This window comes from Crinia signifera, chromosome 3, assembly GCF_055691185.1.
Source record: "Crinia signifera chromosome 3, ASM5569118v1, whole genome shotgun sequence".
Taxonomy (NCBI): domain Eukaryota; kingdom Metazoa; phylum Chordata; class Amphibia; order Anura; family Myobatrachidae; genus Crinia; species Crinia signifera.
Window position 1 is genome coordinate 280,922,887 of NC_139219.1, and position 21,046 is coordinate 280,943,932.

Genomic DNA, 21,046 nt, shown 5'->3' on the forward strand with positions numbered 1-21,046 from the left:
TGGAGCTCGGCAAACTATTATGTTCTCCCTCCATGTTGATATAGTTGGGGAAGTAAGAACAAGCCGGTTTATATAAACTCATGTCGACCTTGTCATATGTCAACCTTTTCCGTGTCATGCATAGAAGGGATGTCTGAGGACACATCTGTATATAACAGCTTGGGATTGGCAATATAGCTGCCAGATTTTTGAAAAAATCAACAGTTTATATGTAGAATCTAAATCTCAACATCTTGTGGTTGCTGGCAACTCTCAGGCTAAACATACGGGTGCTCGATGACTTACCGACAGTCGGGATTCCGACGGTCGTTTCTCAGACATCGAAATACCGACTATCAGGAGCCCGACAGTCGGAATCCCGACTTACTCAGGCTATTTTCCCTCGTGAGGGTCCACGACCCCCATAGAGAGAGAATAGACTAGGTGGCAAGATGCAAGGGGCTTTGATGCTCTCGCCCCCCTGTCAGGCTCCTGATAGTTGGGATTCTGATGTCGGAGAAATGACCGTCAGAATCCCGACATACCGTTACATACACCCCCTAGGCTTCAGTCACCAAACATTTGTTATATGCAATACTAAAATACTTGCACAGATGTAGTGCCGCTTATCATTGCAGGCGCTGGTGGTGGATTCGCCACACGCCAGCCCCTGCCAGCCTTCGGATGGGGACGCGCGTGCGTCCCCTTATGACGGAACACCCCCCCGGGTCCCCGCTGCCTCACCGCCGGTCCCCAACGCATTCCCCCACCTCCCTGCTCCCCCCCTAACCCTGCCCTTCTCCCTAAAGGAGAGACAGGCAGGGTTCCCATCCCCCACCGACGGGCAACTGGGACGCACGTGCGTGTAGGACGCTCGCACGTCCCAGTCAGATGTAGCGTCTGCTCGCCAGTGGGGTTGGTCTGGCGAGACCCGGTGCTGGATGAATGGCGCTACATCTGTATGTGTAACATGCTAGCACAGAATATAGCAGGTACCTTGTTTGTGATAACCTCCTTGTTCTCCTGCATATGGGTGATGGCCTCTGAGATCTTTGTGTGGACTGTTCCCACAATGTTCTCCACACCGGAAGGTCCATTAAATTTGCCTGCTACCAGCAGTAAGGACTCTGCCGTAGGGACGGGAGAAGGAGAAATATTAGATCTATAGAAAGTGTGGACACACAGAGAACACGCTATTTCCTGGTGAGTGCATTATTTATGTGCAACGTTTACCGCATGTAATCATATTTGTGCATTTCTAGTCAGATTGTAGAAAACACAGCGAGTATGTTTCCATACTAGTCTAATTTACGATATTCCTCTCCTGAGTAACAAACTGACATATCATCAGCGTATGCCGTTAAATGATCCGTAGCTGATGTGACCAGAGGTCAAAGTGTCACACAAGCAGCTTGCTGCGTTTCCACCCAACAGCTGCAGACCCTGTGATGCGTGTTGGTGTATGACAGAGGACCGTGTGCAATTCTACATGTACTCTGCATGATTCTGACCTACAGTCACGTGCAAGTGGTTATGTGCTTCAATCGCTCGTGTAGCGTGGTGCGTATACTGACAGGGCCAGCTGCGAATTTGGCAGCTCATCATACAAACATACTCTCCGCTCTCTACCATAGCGTTCAACACCTTTACAGACTTGTACACATTGGACACATCACAGTCCACACTAACGTGTTCAGCCTGGTTCTACATCATACAACATCAGCCATGTACGACTGAACGTAACAGACTATGGGGGGTTATTCAATCTGTGCCAATATTTCCCGACAGGGGGAATATCGCCACTCACCTATTCAATACTGCCGCTAATGGCAGCATTGAAGGGTGTCAGATCTGAATTTTTTTTAAAGTCGGACCTATTTTGTCGTAAACAGCCTCGGATTGTCCAATTCGCAGCCGTTTTCTGACAATCCACGTCCGTTTCCGACAATCGACAGTCGGAACAGACGAAAATGTCTGGGATTCCCATTGTCGGAACGTTCCGACCTGATCGCTCTGCAGATTTGGGCAATGCCCGGACAAAAAGAAAACGCGCCCTGCGCAAATCTGCAGGTGAATTGCAAAAATATCGCTATCCGGTATTCTGCTGCCCATCCATATGTAATTCATGATCCAATGAATGATTGTCCCAGTCTGTGCAAATGTGAGCAAGTAAGACCCTTCCACAACTCTGTGACAGAAACATGTGGATCGAATTCGGCGCTGATGTCACACACCCTCCCTTAAAATGCCCGGACACGCCTGCGTTTTTTGGACACTCCCAGAAAACAGGTTACCACCCCTAAATGCTGACCTTGTCAGGGATTGCGATATTCTAGTCCCTATTTTGGCTCGTGCATGCATACAATCTGTACACATGCGCAGTCCTTCTATAATTGAACGGATTGCGAATGGGCACCATAGGAATCAACTCTAAATCAGGCCCATGGTTCGGTTCCTTATGGACTATACTGAAGCATCTCCTGTGTACCGGCTGGAAAGCATTGCTAATTCCCTATGTAATCACAATACACAATGGTACTATGCGTGTGCCATGCACTGCTGTATGTATTACACTGTGCCCATCTCGTGCGGCCACGTCTCTATATCTCCTTATGAGCGCTCCTCAGAGAGCAGCAGGAGACGGGCTGTGCCAACTCGCTGACACCTTATATTTATCTCACATCGTCCAGGTTTGGTTGGAGCTATCTCATCTAACAGTGTACTTATATCATTTGCCAACGGAGACACAAACCCGCAGTAATATGATCACAGCATTACTACATAACCTTAGTGAGGCTATATAACACTACAGTTTTTATTTACTAAGCGTTCTAGTGAAGATGGGATGATGTTGCTATGGGCAACCAATCAAATTCTATCTATTATCATCTAGAAGGTGCTAATTAAAATACGTAGATTCTGATTGGTTGCTATGGGCAATATTCCATCTTCAATAAAACTCCCATCTTAGAAAATGAACCACTACATGTCCGAAATGTAATCAGACCAGGGTCCCCAACCCATTCGGGAACACAATAACACCAAAAATTAAGGATTCATTTGATATTAACAAAATCCAATCCACCCTCCGGGGGAAAGGAGAGGGGGGCGGAGTTACTGATTACGGAAACCACTGTGTACATACTAGACTATATGTAGCCCTATTTTGCAGATCAGAGCGACATATCTGGGACATCGTGTAGTCTGTAACCATAACATGGCTAGCAACATCCCCTTGTCGGCCCTGCAGCAGGATGTCGCTAGCCATGAATGGAGAATGCAGCATGTCACATGGCTCCACAAGCCCCGCCCCCTTCCTCCATCAGGCCTGGCATCAGTAAGTATGTATACATTGTCTGATGTGCACCCAGTTTAAGTAATGCACACACGGTGCAATTTACTTTCTATACAATCCCGATTCGGATCGACATGGAATCTAATCGCAAATCGCGTTTTGATTTAGACTATGTAGTACAGATCTGTAGTATATATTCTTGCTTGTACAATCTATTTTCTATTTGATGCCGCTGGGCTGCGCATTGGGATCGAATCAAATTTTGGTTATAGAAGTAAAATCGAATAGAAAAATAGATTAAATCTAACCGGATGTATACCCTATAAGACTGACAGATGAAGACTCTTGCTGAGCTCTTCCTATGCTCCGAGCAATGTCAAATCATCTGACGCACTGGTCTTACCGATCAGATTTCTCCACTCCGAGTCTAAGTCGGCCTGGTTAGCCAGACACCCTCGTAAGACGTTCCAGCAGTAATTGTCACACAGCTTTACATTGGAGTGACCACGGCAGAGAGGACAATACATGAGCTTCATGACTTCCCGGGTGCATTCTTTGCTCACGGGGACCTGTAATAATTAAACACATTGTAACTATTTGACGTTTCTAGCACCACATATGCTGCAGATCATCAAATATTCACAAATCATATCTGAATTGGTCATTATACATTATCAGGCATGGTTATATAAATGGGGTAACCCTACCTAACATCTGCAGCCATGTAGGGACACTTACTAAAAACATATATACTGTTACTATAAGACTTTTTTTGTAAGTATAATTTATATATTTCTTTAATTTATGATACTAAATAATAATCAAATACATTTTATCCTTAAGCTATGTAGACACGCTTCGATTTGCTTTTGATTCGATGTTAGATTCGATTTTCTGTTAGATCTGGCAATAGATTTTGCCATTCAATTTGGCATTAGATCTGTACTTTTGCAATAGATATCGAATTCGATTTACATTCATGGTACATTGTACAAATTCGATTTACTGGATCTAATTCGATATTTCCTTGGCTGCACAGTAGATTTTTCTGTTCAATTTTGAGAAAACGGGAGCGCGCATCGAATGCAGATCGAAAGTGTCCTAAAAACCATTCGATGTGGATTTGATTTTGCTTCTATAAGCAAAATCGAATCAAAAATAGCCAAAAATCGATGCATGTTCTATCCAGCAGGTGGCTCCAGAGCCCTATTTCCTCCATGGACAGAAAGCTTATGTCTATCAATGTAGTTTAATAAACGGCAGAATTATCATATTCAATTAGACCTTGTAGTGCTGAGGAGGCTGCACATTGTCACGACTCCTCGTTAACATCTCAGTGGGGCTCGTGTTATCTTTTATCCTTGATTAGAGAATAACTTTGTGAGTAAGCTAAGAAGCAATTATATCAGGGTTTTCTACCTGACCCTCTCCTTCAGGGAGAAAATGCTCTGTTCCTGGACTTCCCTGGTAATGTATGATTGCCATCACCTGTGGTGTAACACATTTCTTATCAATTACCTAGCTCCCCACAGGTGATGGCAATCATACATTACCAGGGAAGCCCAGGAACAGAGCATTTTCTCCCTGGAGAGGCTCAGGTAGGCAACCCTGGCTTTATATTGTCTGTGTTTCATCACATGACCAAGACTGTAAATCAGTGCTGCCTGTGGTATCATCTAGTACACAGGTTCTCAAAGTCGGCTCAGGACCCCACACAGTGCATGTTTTGCAGGTCTCCTCACAGAATCAAGTGAAATAATTAGCTCCACCCGTGGATCTTTTAAAACGTTAGTCAGTAATAAGTGCACCTGCCAGGGGACGTGGAAAATGTCAACTGTGTGGGGTCCTGAGGAACGAGTTTGAGAACCACTGATCTAGTATTTCATATCAAACCTGCATTTGTACTGTTAGGAAGATAACACTCCAATAATAAACTAATGATATAACAAATGTTTTTTAAAAGACATTTATGTAGTGACTAGAACAAGTAATGCTACATGTATTCCCACGAGCAGGAGCATTCTGTAATAGTATACACCCCAGCCCCGCCTTATTGGTGATGCCTTGTTACAGCTGTTCAGTCAATTGGTATTGTAACACAAAGCCACAAAATCTGTACAAAATTAGTTTTGTCCATATGTTTCCCTAGATAATCCTACATGTAAGCCGACAGACTACTTTCTCTTGGAATGAATGTTTTAGCCAACAGCAAATACTAATAGATCATTTACAGGCTGAGGGCGACATTAATGGGTGCTACATTATCATTGGCCATTTTCAGAAGTGCTGTGTTATAGCTGAGCCAATCACTTTCCTTGGCTACGGATTCACCATGAATAGTATAACATATAGATTAAAGAGCTGTGTCCACATACGTCTACTCTCCGTGCCCTACAAGTCACGTTACACATAAGGCATGAGCACCATGCGTCTTCCCTTGTGACTTTTTTCCATTAGAATCATTAGAACAATTTGCAAATTGATACAAATAGGACACACACAAAGTTTATATTCTGTGTGACTGCAGCTGGATAGGCATACGAAATGCTACGTTACAGTGCTTGGTCAGCAAAACATCAGCAGAAGCTGCTTGTGCATCCTAGTAGCAGTGCTATGTTAATAATATGCAATTTAATGGAAGAAGTCACATGCAAAGACACCCAGTGCTACAGAGTCCCGACACGGTATTGCATGACCAGAAGGGCTGTTTAATGCAAAAGGAGGCTAGATGTATGTGGACACATCTGTAACTGCAATTGGTCCTTTTAAATAATATTATCAATATGAGTTTGTATGTTTAGGTCCAGTCTATTTTTGGGATCGGGACATGTACTGTTACTAGTACACATATGTCCTCATAGTACACATATGTGATTCAGCCCCTCTTGGCACTCCAGGACATGTGAGATTCTTCTAGCATCTAGTGCAGGGGTGGGGAACCTCAGGCCCTGGGGCCGTATGCGGCCCCCGTAGCCTTGTGAGTGGCCCTCCCACCCTTTGCCTGGAGTCAAGTACAGGGGAATTCTCGCAAGAAGTTGGTAGTTCTTGCGAGATTCCTTTTAATTAACAGCAGCCGGAGACTGCCAGTCCTATTCAGTGGCAGCCGCCAGAGAGTCAAACGGCTGCAGCAGTACAATATGTTACAGAAATTTTTACATATGGCCCCCGAAGGATTTTTTCCCCATACAAACGGCCCTTGGCACAAAAAAGGTTCCTCACCCCTGATCTAGTGTATTTTTTGCAAAAAATAATCTGATTAACTGGATATAAAACACCTGTATACCTGTGTGCGACTGAGTCTCTGAAACAGTCTCCTTGTGCGCCCTAGTCACCTTGCTTACTCACGCCAGGCATCTGGAACTATATAAATGTACTCAGGAGATATTATAGTACATTGCTTACATAAGCTGTTCCATGATATCCTGTGACACAGTGTCACATGATATTATGTCATGCTACAAGTGTAAGCAGCCTCTTAATTGGACAGACAGATCAGATGAGGACAATGCTGTATCTAGCCTGTGGCAAAACCTAATGGCGTATGTAATGTAATGGCAAATACAGTGAAGGCCTTATTTAGCAGCCTGTGAGATACAGGGATGGGCAAGATTCCAGTGAGTCTTCCAACATTTTTAAATCAGCAATAATTTAAAAGGCAAAAGCAACCTGGTTTTGCCTTTTAAATTATTAACGCTTTAAAAATACAATCAGACTCACCAAAATCTAGCATGCGCCTGCCTGACGCAGCCTGTTATATGAGGCAATGAGCGGGTACATTTTGAATGAAACTCAGAAGCCTCTGGAGAGTAACAAAATTGGGTTATACACTCCATAAAAAAGAATGACTTGTCGTTATAAGCTATTGATTTTCATAGTGCTTATAACAAGTACTAAAGTGGGAATACATACCTGAGACTGTCAGTGGGGATGCCATTGGTCAGGAGACCCACAGCGGCATCCCGATGATCAGAATCCAAACAGATGCTGGGTAAGTATACTTACCCTCTCCCCCTACCTGATGCCTAAACCCAGGTTCTACAGCCTAATTCTAACCCTCCTCCGCTTAGTACCTAACCTTCCCTCTCAACAGCTTAACCCTAATCTTCCCCCATCCCTGAAACCTACCCCTAACCTCTCCCTCACCCAATACCTAATCCTAATGCCCATAGCAATATCCGATCTGAAATAGAACTTCCATCTTAGTGAATATCCCCGTTAGAGTGTAACGGTCCCCATACATAAGGCAGACTTGACCTCTGACTCCATCCGATGTGCACGGGATCGGGCATCGCAGGCATCGGGTTGGATGGGATTTCAGACGAATGAGATTTGGTTCAATTTATCTGTCGGAATAGGGTCATATCGGACCAAATCTCACTAGTGTATGGGGTATCTGGTACAATCTCTGACAGTTGTAGACATTGCGATCACGTACCTGAGTGACTTTCTTTACAATGTCAGCGGCGGCGCCAAGTCCCTGTACAAAGGATCGAGCAGCAATAAACGCCCTGGTGGATTTCAGCTTCACTTCACGTGGAATGTCCCCGAATGGCTTTAGTTGGCCGTACTGCTTGGCCAAGCACTCCAAATACTCATATGAAAACGTGAACTGTGAATTCTGGGTCTTGAACACCCTCTCCAGCAGTTGGGTCCAGAACTCCGTTAACGCTTCCTCCAAATTAACTGCCGAGCCGCGGTAATACAGACGCAGCTCCAAGTACAAGTCTCTAAAGATCTTCCCGTCATTTTGGCTGTAAAGTTCCCCATACAGGCTGGGGAATGTGTCCAGAAGGATCTGCTCTGATTTATTCAGCAAGTCCTGGAAGTACCCTGAGGCAGGATATAGGTGTTATACATAGGCAATGGTATGTCGCAGCGGTACTAGAGTAGTTTCCTGTAACTCACACGGACATTTCACAGACTATATACTAAGATCTCTGCATCTATATCCTCACTTGCTGTGATTACAGTCAGTAACTCTGAGAAGTCTTTCAGGGTTTTCTATAATAGAAATAGATTTTGTACATGTATGTGCTTCTGAATGACAGTCATATAATACTGTATTTAGGGCCCAATTCTGTTCGCTGCCCAGCAGCACGCAGGGGGGGAATTCATTCATAATCATCACTGAATGGATTCCCCACTGTTCGCAATTGCCAAGTAAGCCTAGACTTATCCAGCGCTGCGAAGGCCGTAGGGAGAATGAGGTCGCTGATGATGTCAGGGGTCCTCCCTCTCAACGGTACTCCCAGAAAACGCTGGGTTACCGCCCCCAAGCGGTCGCAGGGTGCCAATCACCGTGCATACGGACAGCGAAGGCTAGCTTTGCTTCCTTCCTTCGTACAGACAGCTTGTGCATACGCACAGTGTACCGTGCACATGCGCAGCCATCCGATAATCGATTGGCCTGTGAATTTGCAGCCGAGCATGCCACTGTGAATGGGGCCCTTAGTTCAGCTGCGCATGCAGTAGAGATTAGGGGAAATTGGAGATGTTTGTAGTTAGAAAGTGCCAACATTCCAATGGTGTACCGACAACACTTTGCTCCTGGTGTCTAACATGGACACATCCAATATTACAAATTGATCTCCAGGAGGAGAATATAACTAATGGGTCTGATAAGTCAATCTATGAGAATGTGTTTTGATATGTTCTTTTAGCATATATAGTGTATTGTTTATGTTACCTGTTCTGTTACCACTGCACATTTCTACCATGATGTTTACTATACCTACAGATGTGTCTTCATCAATGGTGGCAGCACAGTTCAAAATTCAAATAGGGGAGAAACACCAACTGACAGTGAGTCAGTTTCGAATGACGGTTAGTGGCAGTTGGTGTGGATCCCACTTTTGAATTTTGAACTGAGCTGCAGCCCCCCCTCTGGAGCATACACTTTTCCTGCCATAGCTCCACACATCCGTCCACATGTCCAATGCAACACTGCATCTTTTCTGCTCGAATGTGTGACTTAATTGCAATGTAATGCGACAACATTACTTTAAGAGAATGCAATGATTGATATGTGACACTTGTATATCTGTGTGCAAGTCTGAGATATATATATATATATATATATATATATATATATATATATACACATATACACACGATGCAGTGGCCTTCAGCTTTTTCTCAAGCCCACTTCCTCTGTGACAGACTCAGAGGCGAATTCTGGGTCATTCGCTCGGATTCAAATTTGCATACTTGCGAGTGACCCAGATCCCACCTTGTGAAAGGAGGTACACCGGCCGACCATTCACAAGGTGCGTACATTCGTACTTGCTGCGACCATCGAATTATGTGGAACATGACCGCATATGTAAGGTTCTCTGACAACCATACATATGCGTGTATCCTCGGGGGGGAAGTGGGAGGGCAGCTGACATCTAATGATGTCCGCCCAGCATTCTCCCCCCCCCCCCCCCCACCCACTCGCAAGCATGGGTGTGTGCAGCCAGCGACCAGTTTGGTCACCGTGTACCCACGCACCATGCGCAATGCAAAAACACTGGCCCCGTGCGAATGCACGCGGTCCTGCAAACAGACCAGAATAAGGTCCGCAGTTACGTACAAATATACAAGTGCCGCACATCAATCAGCGCAGTCTCATGAAGCAGTTTGGATGCATCACCCTGCCGGTAAGACACACTTTCACATGAGAAGCCGCTGTACTGCTCAGTGCGGCTCACTCACACTGCGTAATGAGGCTAGATGTGTGAGGACACATCTGTACAGTGGTTTACAGGACAAGTAAGACCTGAGGAGGCTGCGAGTAGACTAGAGGCACACATTTATAGCTAGTGGGCAGAGTAAAACATTTCCACATCGGTTGTTATAATATGAAGTGTTCTTACTATCAAAGTTCCTGTTCTGTGCCAGGAGGTGCCCCTGGACATTCAGACTGGCCTCTCTCAGCAAGCTGTCAAACTCCAATTTGCTGTTATTGGCGAAATTCTCCTCCATCTCTGATGTGCAGCAGGTGTAACCTTGTGGGCAAATCCTTAGGTGCTCACCTGTAAGACAGGACACAAGCATGATCACGTCTGTCAGAATCATACATGTACAACCACTAGCATCATGGCCCAAAAGCATATCATACAGCCACTAGATCACACATACAAGGGTCATACACTGAGAAATCACTACAATTAGGAAATAGCTAGGTATAGCAATGGATGTATTATTAAGTTTGTTATCTTAAACCTGGGCCCTAAAAGGGTGTACCCATTCTGCAGAGGCACATCTCCAGACAGGAGATGCTGAGGTAAAATCCATGGGTCAGAGAAAGTCTGATGCTCCCTATGTAAAGAATTACAGACCCCAACATAATACAGTATAATGTAACCCTCTTTCCTTTTATTTTCATTAACACACTGAGCTTCAAAAGTGATAAAATGGAGAGCCAATCAGCTCCTACCTGCCATGTCACAGGCTGTGTTTGAAAAATGTCAGGCAGGAGCTGATTGGTTGGTTATTTATCACTCTCCATTTTATCACTTTTGAGCTTAGTGCATACGGCCCTGTATAACTGCAAACATGTGTGGTAAAAATACATTACAGCACTAGGGCAGCTATTGTGCTATGCAATGTACATTGAGTATATGAATACTTAATATTTGAATACTTAACTAACCTATATAATCCTATGTTATTTATGCACATATCTATATATATATGTGAAAGGCTATATACTCCTCACCCCTATGAGGTGAAGTACCACCAGTGACCACTAGAGGCCACGCGATGGACCAAATTCATTGCAGAAGTACACAAGATTTTACAGGAAATATTTGCAGCAAATAATGTACAAAAAGTGTTTTATATATGAGGTAACCGGATTCTGTAAGGCAGGAGCAGGCCCCCTCATATGACCGCATTGCAGTATGCTTTTCCTGTCCCGCAGCCTTCTATTACTCAAAATAACCGTGCATTTAATTAAGGTTAGTACATGGCCAGATTACACATTAGGAAAGCTGCCTCAGTGATAAACTTGCACCTTGTAGTCGGTGTTTGCGGTTTATTTGTATTTTTATTACAATGTTAGACACAGTAACGACTCTATACGCTGGTAATCCAAACGTTTAGCTGGCCAGGCCCACTAATAGCTCAGATACTCCGAGAGCTTTGTGTGAGCTGCTCTGACGGCCTTTCATTTTCACAGGTTTCAGATACTGCAGCTGAGTGATAGTTCTATCACGCTGACTGACTTTATAGAGCAATAATATACAGTACCGCACTTTATACACTGCAATACCTCATATACTACAACTGCGTGCTCCCTTCTATAAAATGGTAGGTTGAAGCTGATTGGTTGCCTACATTATCAGCTTCAGCCTATCATTTTACCGAATGTACTTGGTAAATTCTGCCTTAAAGCTGATTGGTTTCTGTGAACAACACCTCCACTGGATAACTGTAAAGTCGCACTGGTCACTATGCTCTGATCATCAGTGGACCCAGTTATCAGCCGTTGATGGTAATACTTGATCTACATTTACTTTTTTGTTTTTTAAAACATGTTGGATATGTTTTAAATAAATGTTCTTAATCTATTTTTATCATAAAAACAGAATTACTGAAGTTTTTAGAAACAATATTAGCCAGTTAAGTGGTTAAAAGGTGGTAATTGGATCTCACGTACTAAGGAGGTTATTCTGTTGGGTGAGCTCCCATGTGAATGCGCTCTCACACAACAGTGCGGGCAGGGGGCGGCAGGCCGGTAGATGTGCCCATGGAAATGCCCTGCCCATCCTGTCCTCATACAGGACACATGCAAAACGAAGACACCTGAGAGCGTCTTAGTGTTGCGTGTACAAACCACGTGGGTGTTGCCCCATAGGCTGCGAATGGAAAACATCCATTTGCAGCCATGTGGGCGAATTTGCCCTGTGAAGGGGGGCGGGCGTCAATGCAAGCGGTAGGCGGGCTTAAAAAGACACGCAGCGCTGCGAACTTCACAGCGCTGTGTGTCAACCAGAATAAGGTCCTAATTGTAGTGGGAGACATTTTGTGACTCATATACACACATAAGTCAATGTAAATAAAATGTCACAATACAAACCTGTCATGCTCAAAACAAAGGCTGTTCTCTTACTGTCATGACTTATCTAAGCTATGGATGAAGCTACAATGAGCAGTATCAGAGAAGACACAGCTTGGAAGGAACTAAGGGGCTGGTGATAATACCATAATATTATCAGGTGACGTTCTACTTTTGCTGACAAGTGCATTTCCATCGTGGAGTAAAAATCAGCAGCCTGGTTGCTCAGCGCCTACACACACACACGCACACACGCACACATGCACACCCACCCACATAACACACACGTCAAATGAATGAATTGTGCATTAAAACTGCTCAGTGTTTTCACATTTCTCCAATGACGAAATGACCCCATTTTATCCTGCATGCATAATGTAACCCCTGGGTTCTGCCTACGTACAAGCAAAGGCTCCCTGGTAGGTAAGTGTTAATGTACTGGTTATTAGAAGCACATGCGCTCGCTCTCTGTTTAATTAAATCCACCCACAAAAGATGTGTAGATTTTAATTTCCCCTTAGACAGTTTGTCATCACTAGACATTCCGTTTTTTCCCTGACATTACAATATTTCTTTGTCGATTTATAGAATCAAATCCACAGCAGCCTCTGTCTCTAACAAATTATCAAGGACAATTATCTCGGAGACAGTTCATACTGCCCTTTGATCCAGCTGAATATCATGCCTTCCGTCAGCCCCGCTGCACAGGAACTCAGCACAATATCATTACAGGAGAAGTTTATTAAATCCTAATGAAATGTGAGGTCAGAGTGACAGAGACTCCAGGAAAATGAATTATAGAAGCTGGGATTCGCTGATCTGCGTAGCCCGCGCCACTGCAGCCGCACCTGGCATTACCCTACCTGCGGTTACATCTGACTAGCTGCTTAATCCAGGCATTGGCCTTATCGCCGGCATAATGTGTATGTCTCTCACAATGATGTCGTTTTCTATAATAATGACTACTGCTAGGAGACAATGGTTCTGGTTCACTAGCAAAGGCAAATTCCTTCTCAAATGGACAAAACCGTGTGCACTGCAGGAGGGCAGATGTAACATGTGCAGAGAGATTTAGTTATTTTGTTTCTGTGCAGGGAAAATACTGGCTGCTTTATTTTTACACTGCAATTTAGATCTCATTTTGAAGTAAAATCCCACCCAAATATAACTCTCTCTGCACATGTTACATCTGCCCCACCTGCAGTGCACATGGTTTTGTCCACTTGAAAAGGAATTTGCCTTTGAGAGAGAACCAGAATAATCCCCAATGCCACCATACACCTGGAATATATCACTCTCCATACGCAGTAGTCAACGCCAGCTTTTCATTTTTGGTTACCATATTACAATGCCAAATGTAACCTGTATCATAAATGACTGCATTAGTTTGTGGAGAATATTAAAAGGCTTTTTAAAAATAGTGAATAATAATGATTGTAAATTGACATTACCTATAGCCTGCTTGAACCACTTTATTATTTATGAACAGTTTTCTTTTTATATAGCGCCCACACGTTATACCGTGCTTCCCCGGGAACATTTATCAGTTCCTGCCCTTGGGCTGTGGGGGAGGCTGGGATGTCTGTGGGAAACCAGTACATACAGTTATGACAAAAGCATGCAACTACATGCAGAGAGCGCGCTGATTGGATATCGAACCCATGACCAAAACGCTGTCACAGTAATACTAACAATTGTGCCACCATGTTGCCCCTTTTTTACTTGTCACCAAATATAACTTACTGCAAATTAAGGTGATATTTAAAGCGCCCAGCAATCCTGTCTGCCACGTTGCATAGGCTCCTACGTATGCTCATCTGTAAATAATTAATGCTTTAACAAGAAGAATTGATTAAAAGGAAGCTAAGTCACCTTACATTACAAGGTTGTTGTTGCAGAGTGGAGCGGGCTGCACCATTTATATCTGTAATGCGTTTCCTGTCTACAAAAAAAGGGGGAAGACGGAGAGATCCAACTGGGAAGCGGCTGGCATGACGGAACTCACAGAGAGTGTCCAACGCATGGTCACAACCGGCTGCTCTCCAATGGGACTGGGAACATGTCATTATAAAACACATTAGTGCCTCATTACGGTCTTTGACAAGGACATGTCCTTGTTCCGCTAATGGTGCAAATTTGCTCTGGACCATAAAGTACCAAACTACCCATCATTTACACCCGGTTATTCCAAATCAAAGGTACTTGTTTTCCTTTTTTATGAAGTAAATTTACTTTTTTTTTGTGGACAAGTGAAATAAATGCTTTTGAGAGTATCTCTTTGCAGGAATTGTTTCCCAGCAGAAGGATCAGCGAGTCTCCAATATAGATCTCTCCGAGCAGATATGGAACATCCATAATTCAGGTGGAACATTGGAGTGATTGATTATTGTAGAACAGCCTGTCAGGTGAGCTTTATGTATGTGCGCGAGGACACAAAGGCCATTACTGCAGTGCGCTGTAGCCGCAGGATGCACAGTATATATATATAATGCTCTATACATATACTGTATATATATATATATATATACTGTATATATATATATATATATATATATATAACAGCTGGAGCAATGCTCAGCTATTTATAGAATATGTTTGCAGATTGTTTAATGGAATGTAAAAGAGTATGTAAACTCACTATAGGAAAATGTATCTATGCCGAGTCATTTTGTCCATAGCTTTGCCTTTCTCTTATAGCCCCTGGTAAATCCTGGGGGCAAGGGAAGAATGTGATTGGTCCTCCTGCTCACACCCACCCCCCTCTTCAGTCCTATAAAGGCAAGCTTTATTGATTTAACGGTTCTGTACTACAGAAGCAGCAGAACTACAATAAAATGGCTGCCTATAGCAGCTCCCTGCCAGTTAGGAGGAGAAACACATTAGGGAAATATTTCATTGAGGTTGTAGTACATGTTTACCAAAATACTTAGGGGGCGAGCCAGTTCATACGTACCTTTCCGAATTTGGGTGTGCACATGACTATTGGTGAATATAGTAGGCATATGCAGACGCACTGAGCATACACATCCATTCGCATGCATGCATGCATGGACAGTCGCGCGGTGGGGGGTGAATGGCGTTTATGCGCACGCTAAACAGTGAAAGAACCCTGCTAAGGGCGAGATGTACTAGAGGGAAAATGCGGTAAAACCCCCGTTTTACCGCATTTTCCTATGTATCAATACCCGTCCGCCCCGTTTTCGCAAGGCAGGGTTTCGCCGCCCACCGTCCGCGCGCCCCCCCCCCTCCCATCCTCCTTTGATTTCCATCCGGCTGCAGGGGGGAGGAGGAGACGCAGGGGGATGCTGGCAGCCGCCGGGAGGTGACAGAGACCCCCGCAGCCCACATCACAGGTATCGCGGGGGTCTCCGTCACCGCAACCCGATGCTGGCCGCATATGTTAGTACATATGCGGCAGCATCGCGGCGGCTGCCATGCGAAGGGCGGCGATTAATATTAATACATCCCGCCCTCTGTGAGCAGGTATGAATCAGGCCCTTAATAAGTCCCATTTACTAACAGAAATCTGCCACTTTTAAACTGACATTTTCTAAAGGGGGATCATCTATCCTTATACATAAGGGGGGCTCTTAGATGTATGTTTCAGATAGTGAAGGTGTTGCTCATGGTAACCCATCAGCTTCTAGCTTTCATTTAGTACATTCTATAAAATGATAAGTACAGAAGAAACTTCTATTGGGAACACCTCTTTAGAAGGTGAAATTAATCTTCCCCTTAAATCTGTTCAGCATCCTGTATCAGCCTCCTTCCTTACTGAGAGCGGCCATGCCCAAGCTGATATACAGGGGAGCGGGTGTATCCATGGTAATATTATGCTCACTTGGGGCCTTATTCTAGTTCACTCTGACAAAAAGCTTCTTAGATGGACAAAACCATGTGCACTGCAGGTGGGGCAGATGTAACTTGTGCAGAGAGAATTAGATTTGGGTGAGGTTTTACTTCAAAGTGAGATCTATATTGCAGTGTAAAAATAAAGCAGCCAGTATTTACCCTGCACAGAAACAAAATAACTCACCCAAATCTAATTCTCTCTGCACATGTTACATCTGCCCCACCTGCCGTGCACATGGTTTTGTCCATCTAAGAAGGATTTTGTCAGAAAGAGTGAACTAGAATAAGGCCCTTGGTCAGCATGTTAGGTGTTGGCTTCCTTACTGACACTGCAGTGGGTAAGAAGAGGCTGGCACTGCTCGTACAGAAGATGGCTATAGTTTCATGTTTAGTGGTGAAGTTTAACCCTTTGAGTGCTAACATTTCTATGAGAGATGTGCAAAATGTGTGCTAAAGATGCCAGCGTTGCTCACATTTGTTATATAAATTCAAATAAAAATATGTAAAAAAAAAAAGATCATATTTTCTATATAAGGTAGCATCACAGGTCATTATGAGGAGTAAAAATGTTTGTTGGTCAAAATAGTTCTGAATCAAACACTCGACTTCATTTCTTTTTCATGCTTTTTGTTTTGGGAACGTAGAAGATTACAGCTAGGCACCATGCCCTCATATCACACAATTAACTACTGGAAACTTTCCCACATCAGGATCCAAGTTCATGTGTTCTATTATCCCTCGGCAAGCTCACTTCTACAGCCTCTAACCCCACACCACATTTGGGGAGATGTATCAAAGTTTGGAGTACCAACAATAAAGTAACCAACAAACCACCTTCTAATTGCAAATGACATGCTTAATTAAAAAAAAAACCTAACAAACAAGCAAAAAAACAGTTAATTGGTGCTTTACCTCCCTCCAAGCTTTAATACACCCCCCCCCCCCCAAAAAAAAAAAAAAACCCACTGCAACTCCTTTTGCCTCAACAATATATAGACCATACTTGCCTACCTGACCCTCTCCATATTCGGGAGAGAATGCTCTGTTCCTGGACTTCCCTGGTAATGTATAATTGCTATCACCTGTGGTGAGTTTGAAGAAACTCAGGGAGCCCGAGGTGTGCTCCCACCACCAGTGCTGTGCCTAAACACGTGCATAGGGGGCTGTGCGATCGATTGACCCTCTTCCAAAGGAGAAGCTTAGAGAGACCCGCTTTCCTCAACCCCGGAAGGGTCAGGACGGCGGGTCCTCCGAACCCGAAGGTTTGGAGAGACCCGCATTAGGCTTCCCTCCGCCTTGAGGCTCGGGGTCGCCCTCGAGGGGACCGAAGCTCTCCCCAAAAGGATGAGAGCTTTGGTACATTGGGGAATGTTAGGCCCATAAGGGTCAACCACACAACCCAAAAAAACAAGTGACAAACTACAGAAAACTGAAAAGGTGAAAAGTGCACGAACGTGAGAAGAGAAATAAATAATAAAGAGGACCCCAGCCAGAAGGCCGAGTGGGGGTGTGAAAAATTGTCCTACCCCATCCAAAAGAACGAGGTAAGGACGTGCAGCCTAACCTAGAGGGAAGTGCGCAGTGCAAGTGCTTACTTGTGCAAGGTGATTTTTGGGATCACCCGTGCAGGTTCAGCACCCCCGAGTTTTCCCGGGGGCACAGTGCAGCTTCGGACTCCAAGCAGCCGACCGCCAGCGTCCGACCAAGTGTTTCTCTGCTCCCATCATAGGGCACTTTCCAGCCCCTGGCATGGGAATGGATACTCCACTGGGCTTTTTCAACGACTCCCTCGGAAGAGCAATCTACTCAGTCTCAGTGTTTCTCCGATCCCAAGGTTAAGGTACTAAGCTGGGCTTTTCGCGGTCTCCCCATCAGAGGCTACGAACCTCTGGAACAGGAGCCATCTACTCAGTCCCAGCCTTTCTCCGCTCCTTGGGAATGGATACTAGACTGAGCCTTTCGCTGTCTCATCCTTCGGGGGCTACAAACCCCATCAAGAGAGCCAAACTACTAGGCCCAGTGTTTCTCCCCCCCTCCTACCAGCGGGTTTACGGAAACAACACCTCCCACCACATGGCAGAGGTGAAGGTACTCAGCCAGACTTTTCACCACTCCCAGGCATGAGGGGTCCCAAACCCTCCGCCCATCAGCGCAGCTACTCAGTCCAGCCTTTCTCTATTCTCTGCCAGAGGCCAGTCCATACCCACTGATAAGAACAAATACTACACTTGATCTTAGCCAAAAGGCCGAGAAGCGATCGCTCTGTTCCTGGGCTTCCCTGGTAATGTATGATTGCCATCACCTGTGGTGAGCTAGGTAATTGATAAGAAAAGTGTTTCACCACAGGTGATGGCAATCATACATTACCAGGGAAGTCCAGGAACAGAGCATTTTCTCCCTGAAGTAGAGGACCAGGTAGGCAACCCTGGCTAGCGTATAACTCCAAATTATTCCTACAAATCTTTAGACAGTATATATATAATAAACATCATGCAATACTGCATCACAGTTACCTGCCTGGGCATATTTCCAAGGGTGCACAAGCAGTTAATGAGACTAATCCCTAAGGGGAGGTGAACAGAGCAGAGACGATTGTTTTGAGTCTATCAACATAAACAGAAAACAGAACTGCTTTTAATAGCTCATCAATCAATTAAGAAGACACTGCTATCTGTAATTAAGCATGCGTGTGCAATCACAGAGAGCGATCCATTACAAGTGGTTATTTACGTGAGAGACTACAATGTTCATATACTATACAAAGCTACAAAACATAAAACCTTTTTGTGACTTTTATCCCCTTACAGGTTACACAGCCCCTCCATGGCAGATTACTACTACTGATGTGCCCGCAACTTAAGGTTGGGTGATATTGGTGCCGCTCAGGGCATGAAGTCAGAGTAAGATAAGTAAATCACTACATTTGGGCAGATCTTCGGCCTGATTCTGTGAATGCTGCAGCATCATTTAGCAATGTTTCCAATGCTGTGCATATGTTGTGTACAGGCGGTTCAGTGTTGTATGCATCTTAGCCGCTTCACTGCCGACACTAATGGCCATTTCTAGGTTTCGGCCTGCTAGCAACACTGCAGATGCACGCAAGAATACCATATTGTGGGTGTCAAGGTGCGACTTATTCACAGTCTATGGCAAATTCATAACTAGTACAGTATGGGGTAAGTGAATCTGCCCAAGACAGTGATTTGTTAACTAGAACAATAAGACTGGGAGAGGAACGGGAAATGGACACATAGGAAAAAGAAGGATTTAGAAGGGAAACCAAACATGACATTGCTACACATGCACATTACAGTGCAGACAGAGACCAAAGCAATGGTGAGTATAGGCCTGCTACCAATAGTATTGGATAAAGTCACTCTTCCAAAGTGGGAATGCTCTACAGCAGGGTCAAATAGTATTTAGGTGTATATGTATGAAGCAGTGATAAGGAAGGGGAAGTGAGCCAGAGCAGAAGTGGCCCATGGCAACCAATCAGCACGGGAGTAACATCTATTATTTGCATAATATAAAATTATACGGGATACAGTCACTAGGTCTACAGCAGGTCGACAAGCATTAGGTCAACACCACTAGGTCGATATGACTCAAGGTCAACAGGGTCATTAGGTCGATACAAGCATTAGGTCGACATGGGGAAGGCCGGCAGTCAAAAGGTCGACATGGGGTTTTTCACCTTTTTTTTGAGCCAACATGTGCCGACAGGTGGTATTTCATGGCCTACCATCCACCGATGCCAAAAGTAGCAAGGGACCGTGCCCGAAGCGTGGTGAGCCATGCGAGGGGACGCGGTGCACTTTTTTAGTGTCCCTGTCCACTGTGTTGACATTCGGGGGAAAAAAGTGAAAAACCCCATGTCGAGCTTTTGACTGTCAACTTTCACCATGACATAATGATCCTGACGACCTAACGACCCTGTCGGTCTAACCCCATGTCGTCCTTCAGTCATGTCGACCTAGTTGCTGTCTATCCAATGATCCATACCCCTAAAATGTTGGAGGCATTTCTAGACAGGGATTTGAGGGTGTTACTGTTTGGGAGTGTCGCAGGCTGAAATCAGATCCATATTCACAGAGAAACTGCGTCTGCCATTGGGCTGGGGCAAGTTTTTATTGTGCAGCTGATGGAAAGTAAAGATGTACCAAACATTTCTGTCCTTTCACATTGAGAAGCACCTCAGGAATGGACTATTCCTACATCCAACTCAGGATCGGCCCTAAAGGTGAACTGATGACCACCAGTAGAGATGGATCTTCATACAGCATGAGTTTATGCTCCCGAGGTCCAGCTCTAGTTTCATGATCATTGGGATTACTGCTGAATCTGGCAGCCAGAGGCACCATGCAATACAATAATGACAGGAGCAGTCCCACCTTGTTCCATTATTTGGTGGAACGGTGGAGGGAGGAAGCTAAGTGTTCTGGCTAACACTCACCACCTGGTTACTAACCGGTGGTGGCGTGGATAGTGAAATTGGTGCTCCACCAACCTTGCTGCTGCTGCCACTGCCATTGCAGGTCACATGGTATGTTCCATTGGTCACATGGTCCAAACTACATTCACAGCCTTGAAACTAGCTGCTACCAGAAGCCAGGTGCTGAATCTGTCAGACTCTGATGTAATGCTACATCTCACCACCGTGCCCGCAAGGGGCTTTGTTGCGCTCACCATGCTGTCTGAGTCCGGCCAGTCAGGATCCCGATATCAGGCTAATGACTGTCGGGATCCCGACTGTCGGACCCCTATACCACACACCTTTGTTTTTTGCTGTATTGCCGGCAGACTCCGAGGGACTCAATGGATGGGAGACTTAAGCATTTCCTTTCATCTACACTATATACTTATTATGTTCTAACTGA

At 44.7% G+C, this 21,046-nt stretch overlaps 1 protein-coding gene and 1 pseudogene across 1 annotated transcript in view; both read right to left on the reverse strand.

The window, feature by feature from the left end:
• Positions 1-21,046, reverse strand: part of GPC1 (glypican 1) — a 71,155-nt gene that overhangs the window by 8,251 nt on the left and 41,858 nt on the right. Inside the window, exons 2-5 of the mRNA XM_083178275.1 lie at positions 10,132-10,290; positions 7,710-8,104; positions 3,678-3,843; positions 976-1,106 (exon numbers count right to left, since the gene is read on the reverse strand). Coding sequence (XP_083034401.1) covers positions 976-1,106; positions 3,678-3,843; positions 7,710-8,104; positions 10,132-10,290 — 851 coding nt within the window. The remainder of the gene's footprint in view (positions 1-975; positions 1,107-3,677; positions 3,844-7,709; positions 8,105-10,131; positions 10,291-21,046) is intronic.
• Positions 18,292-18,427, reverse strand: LOC146066095 (U2 spliceosomal RNA; annotated as a pseudogene).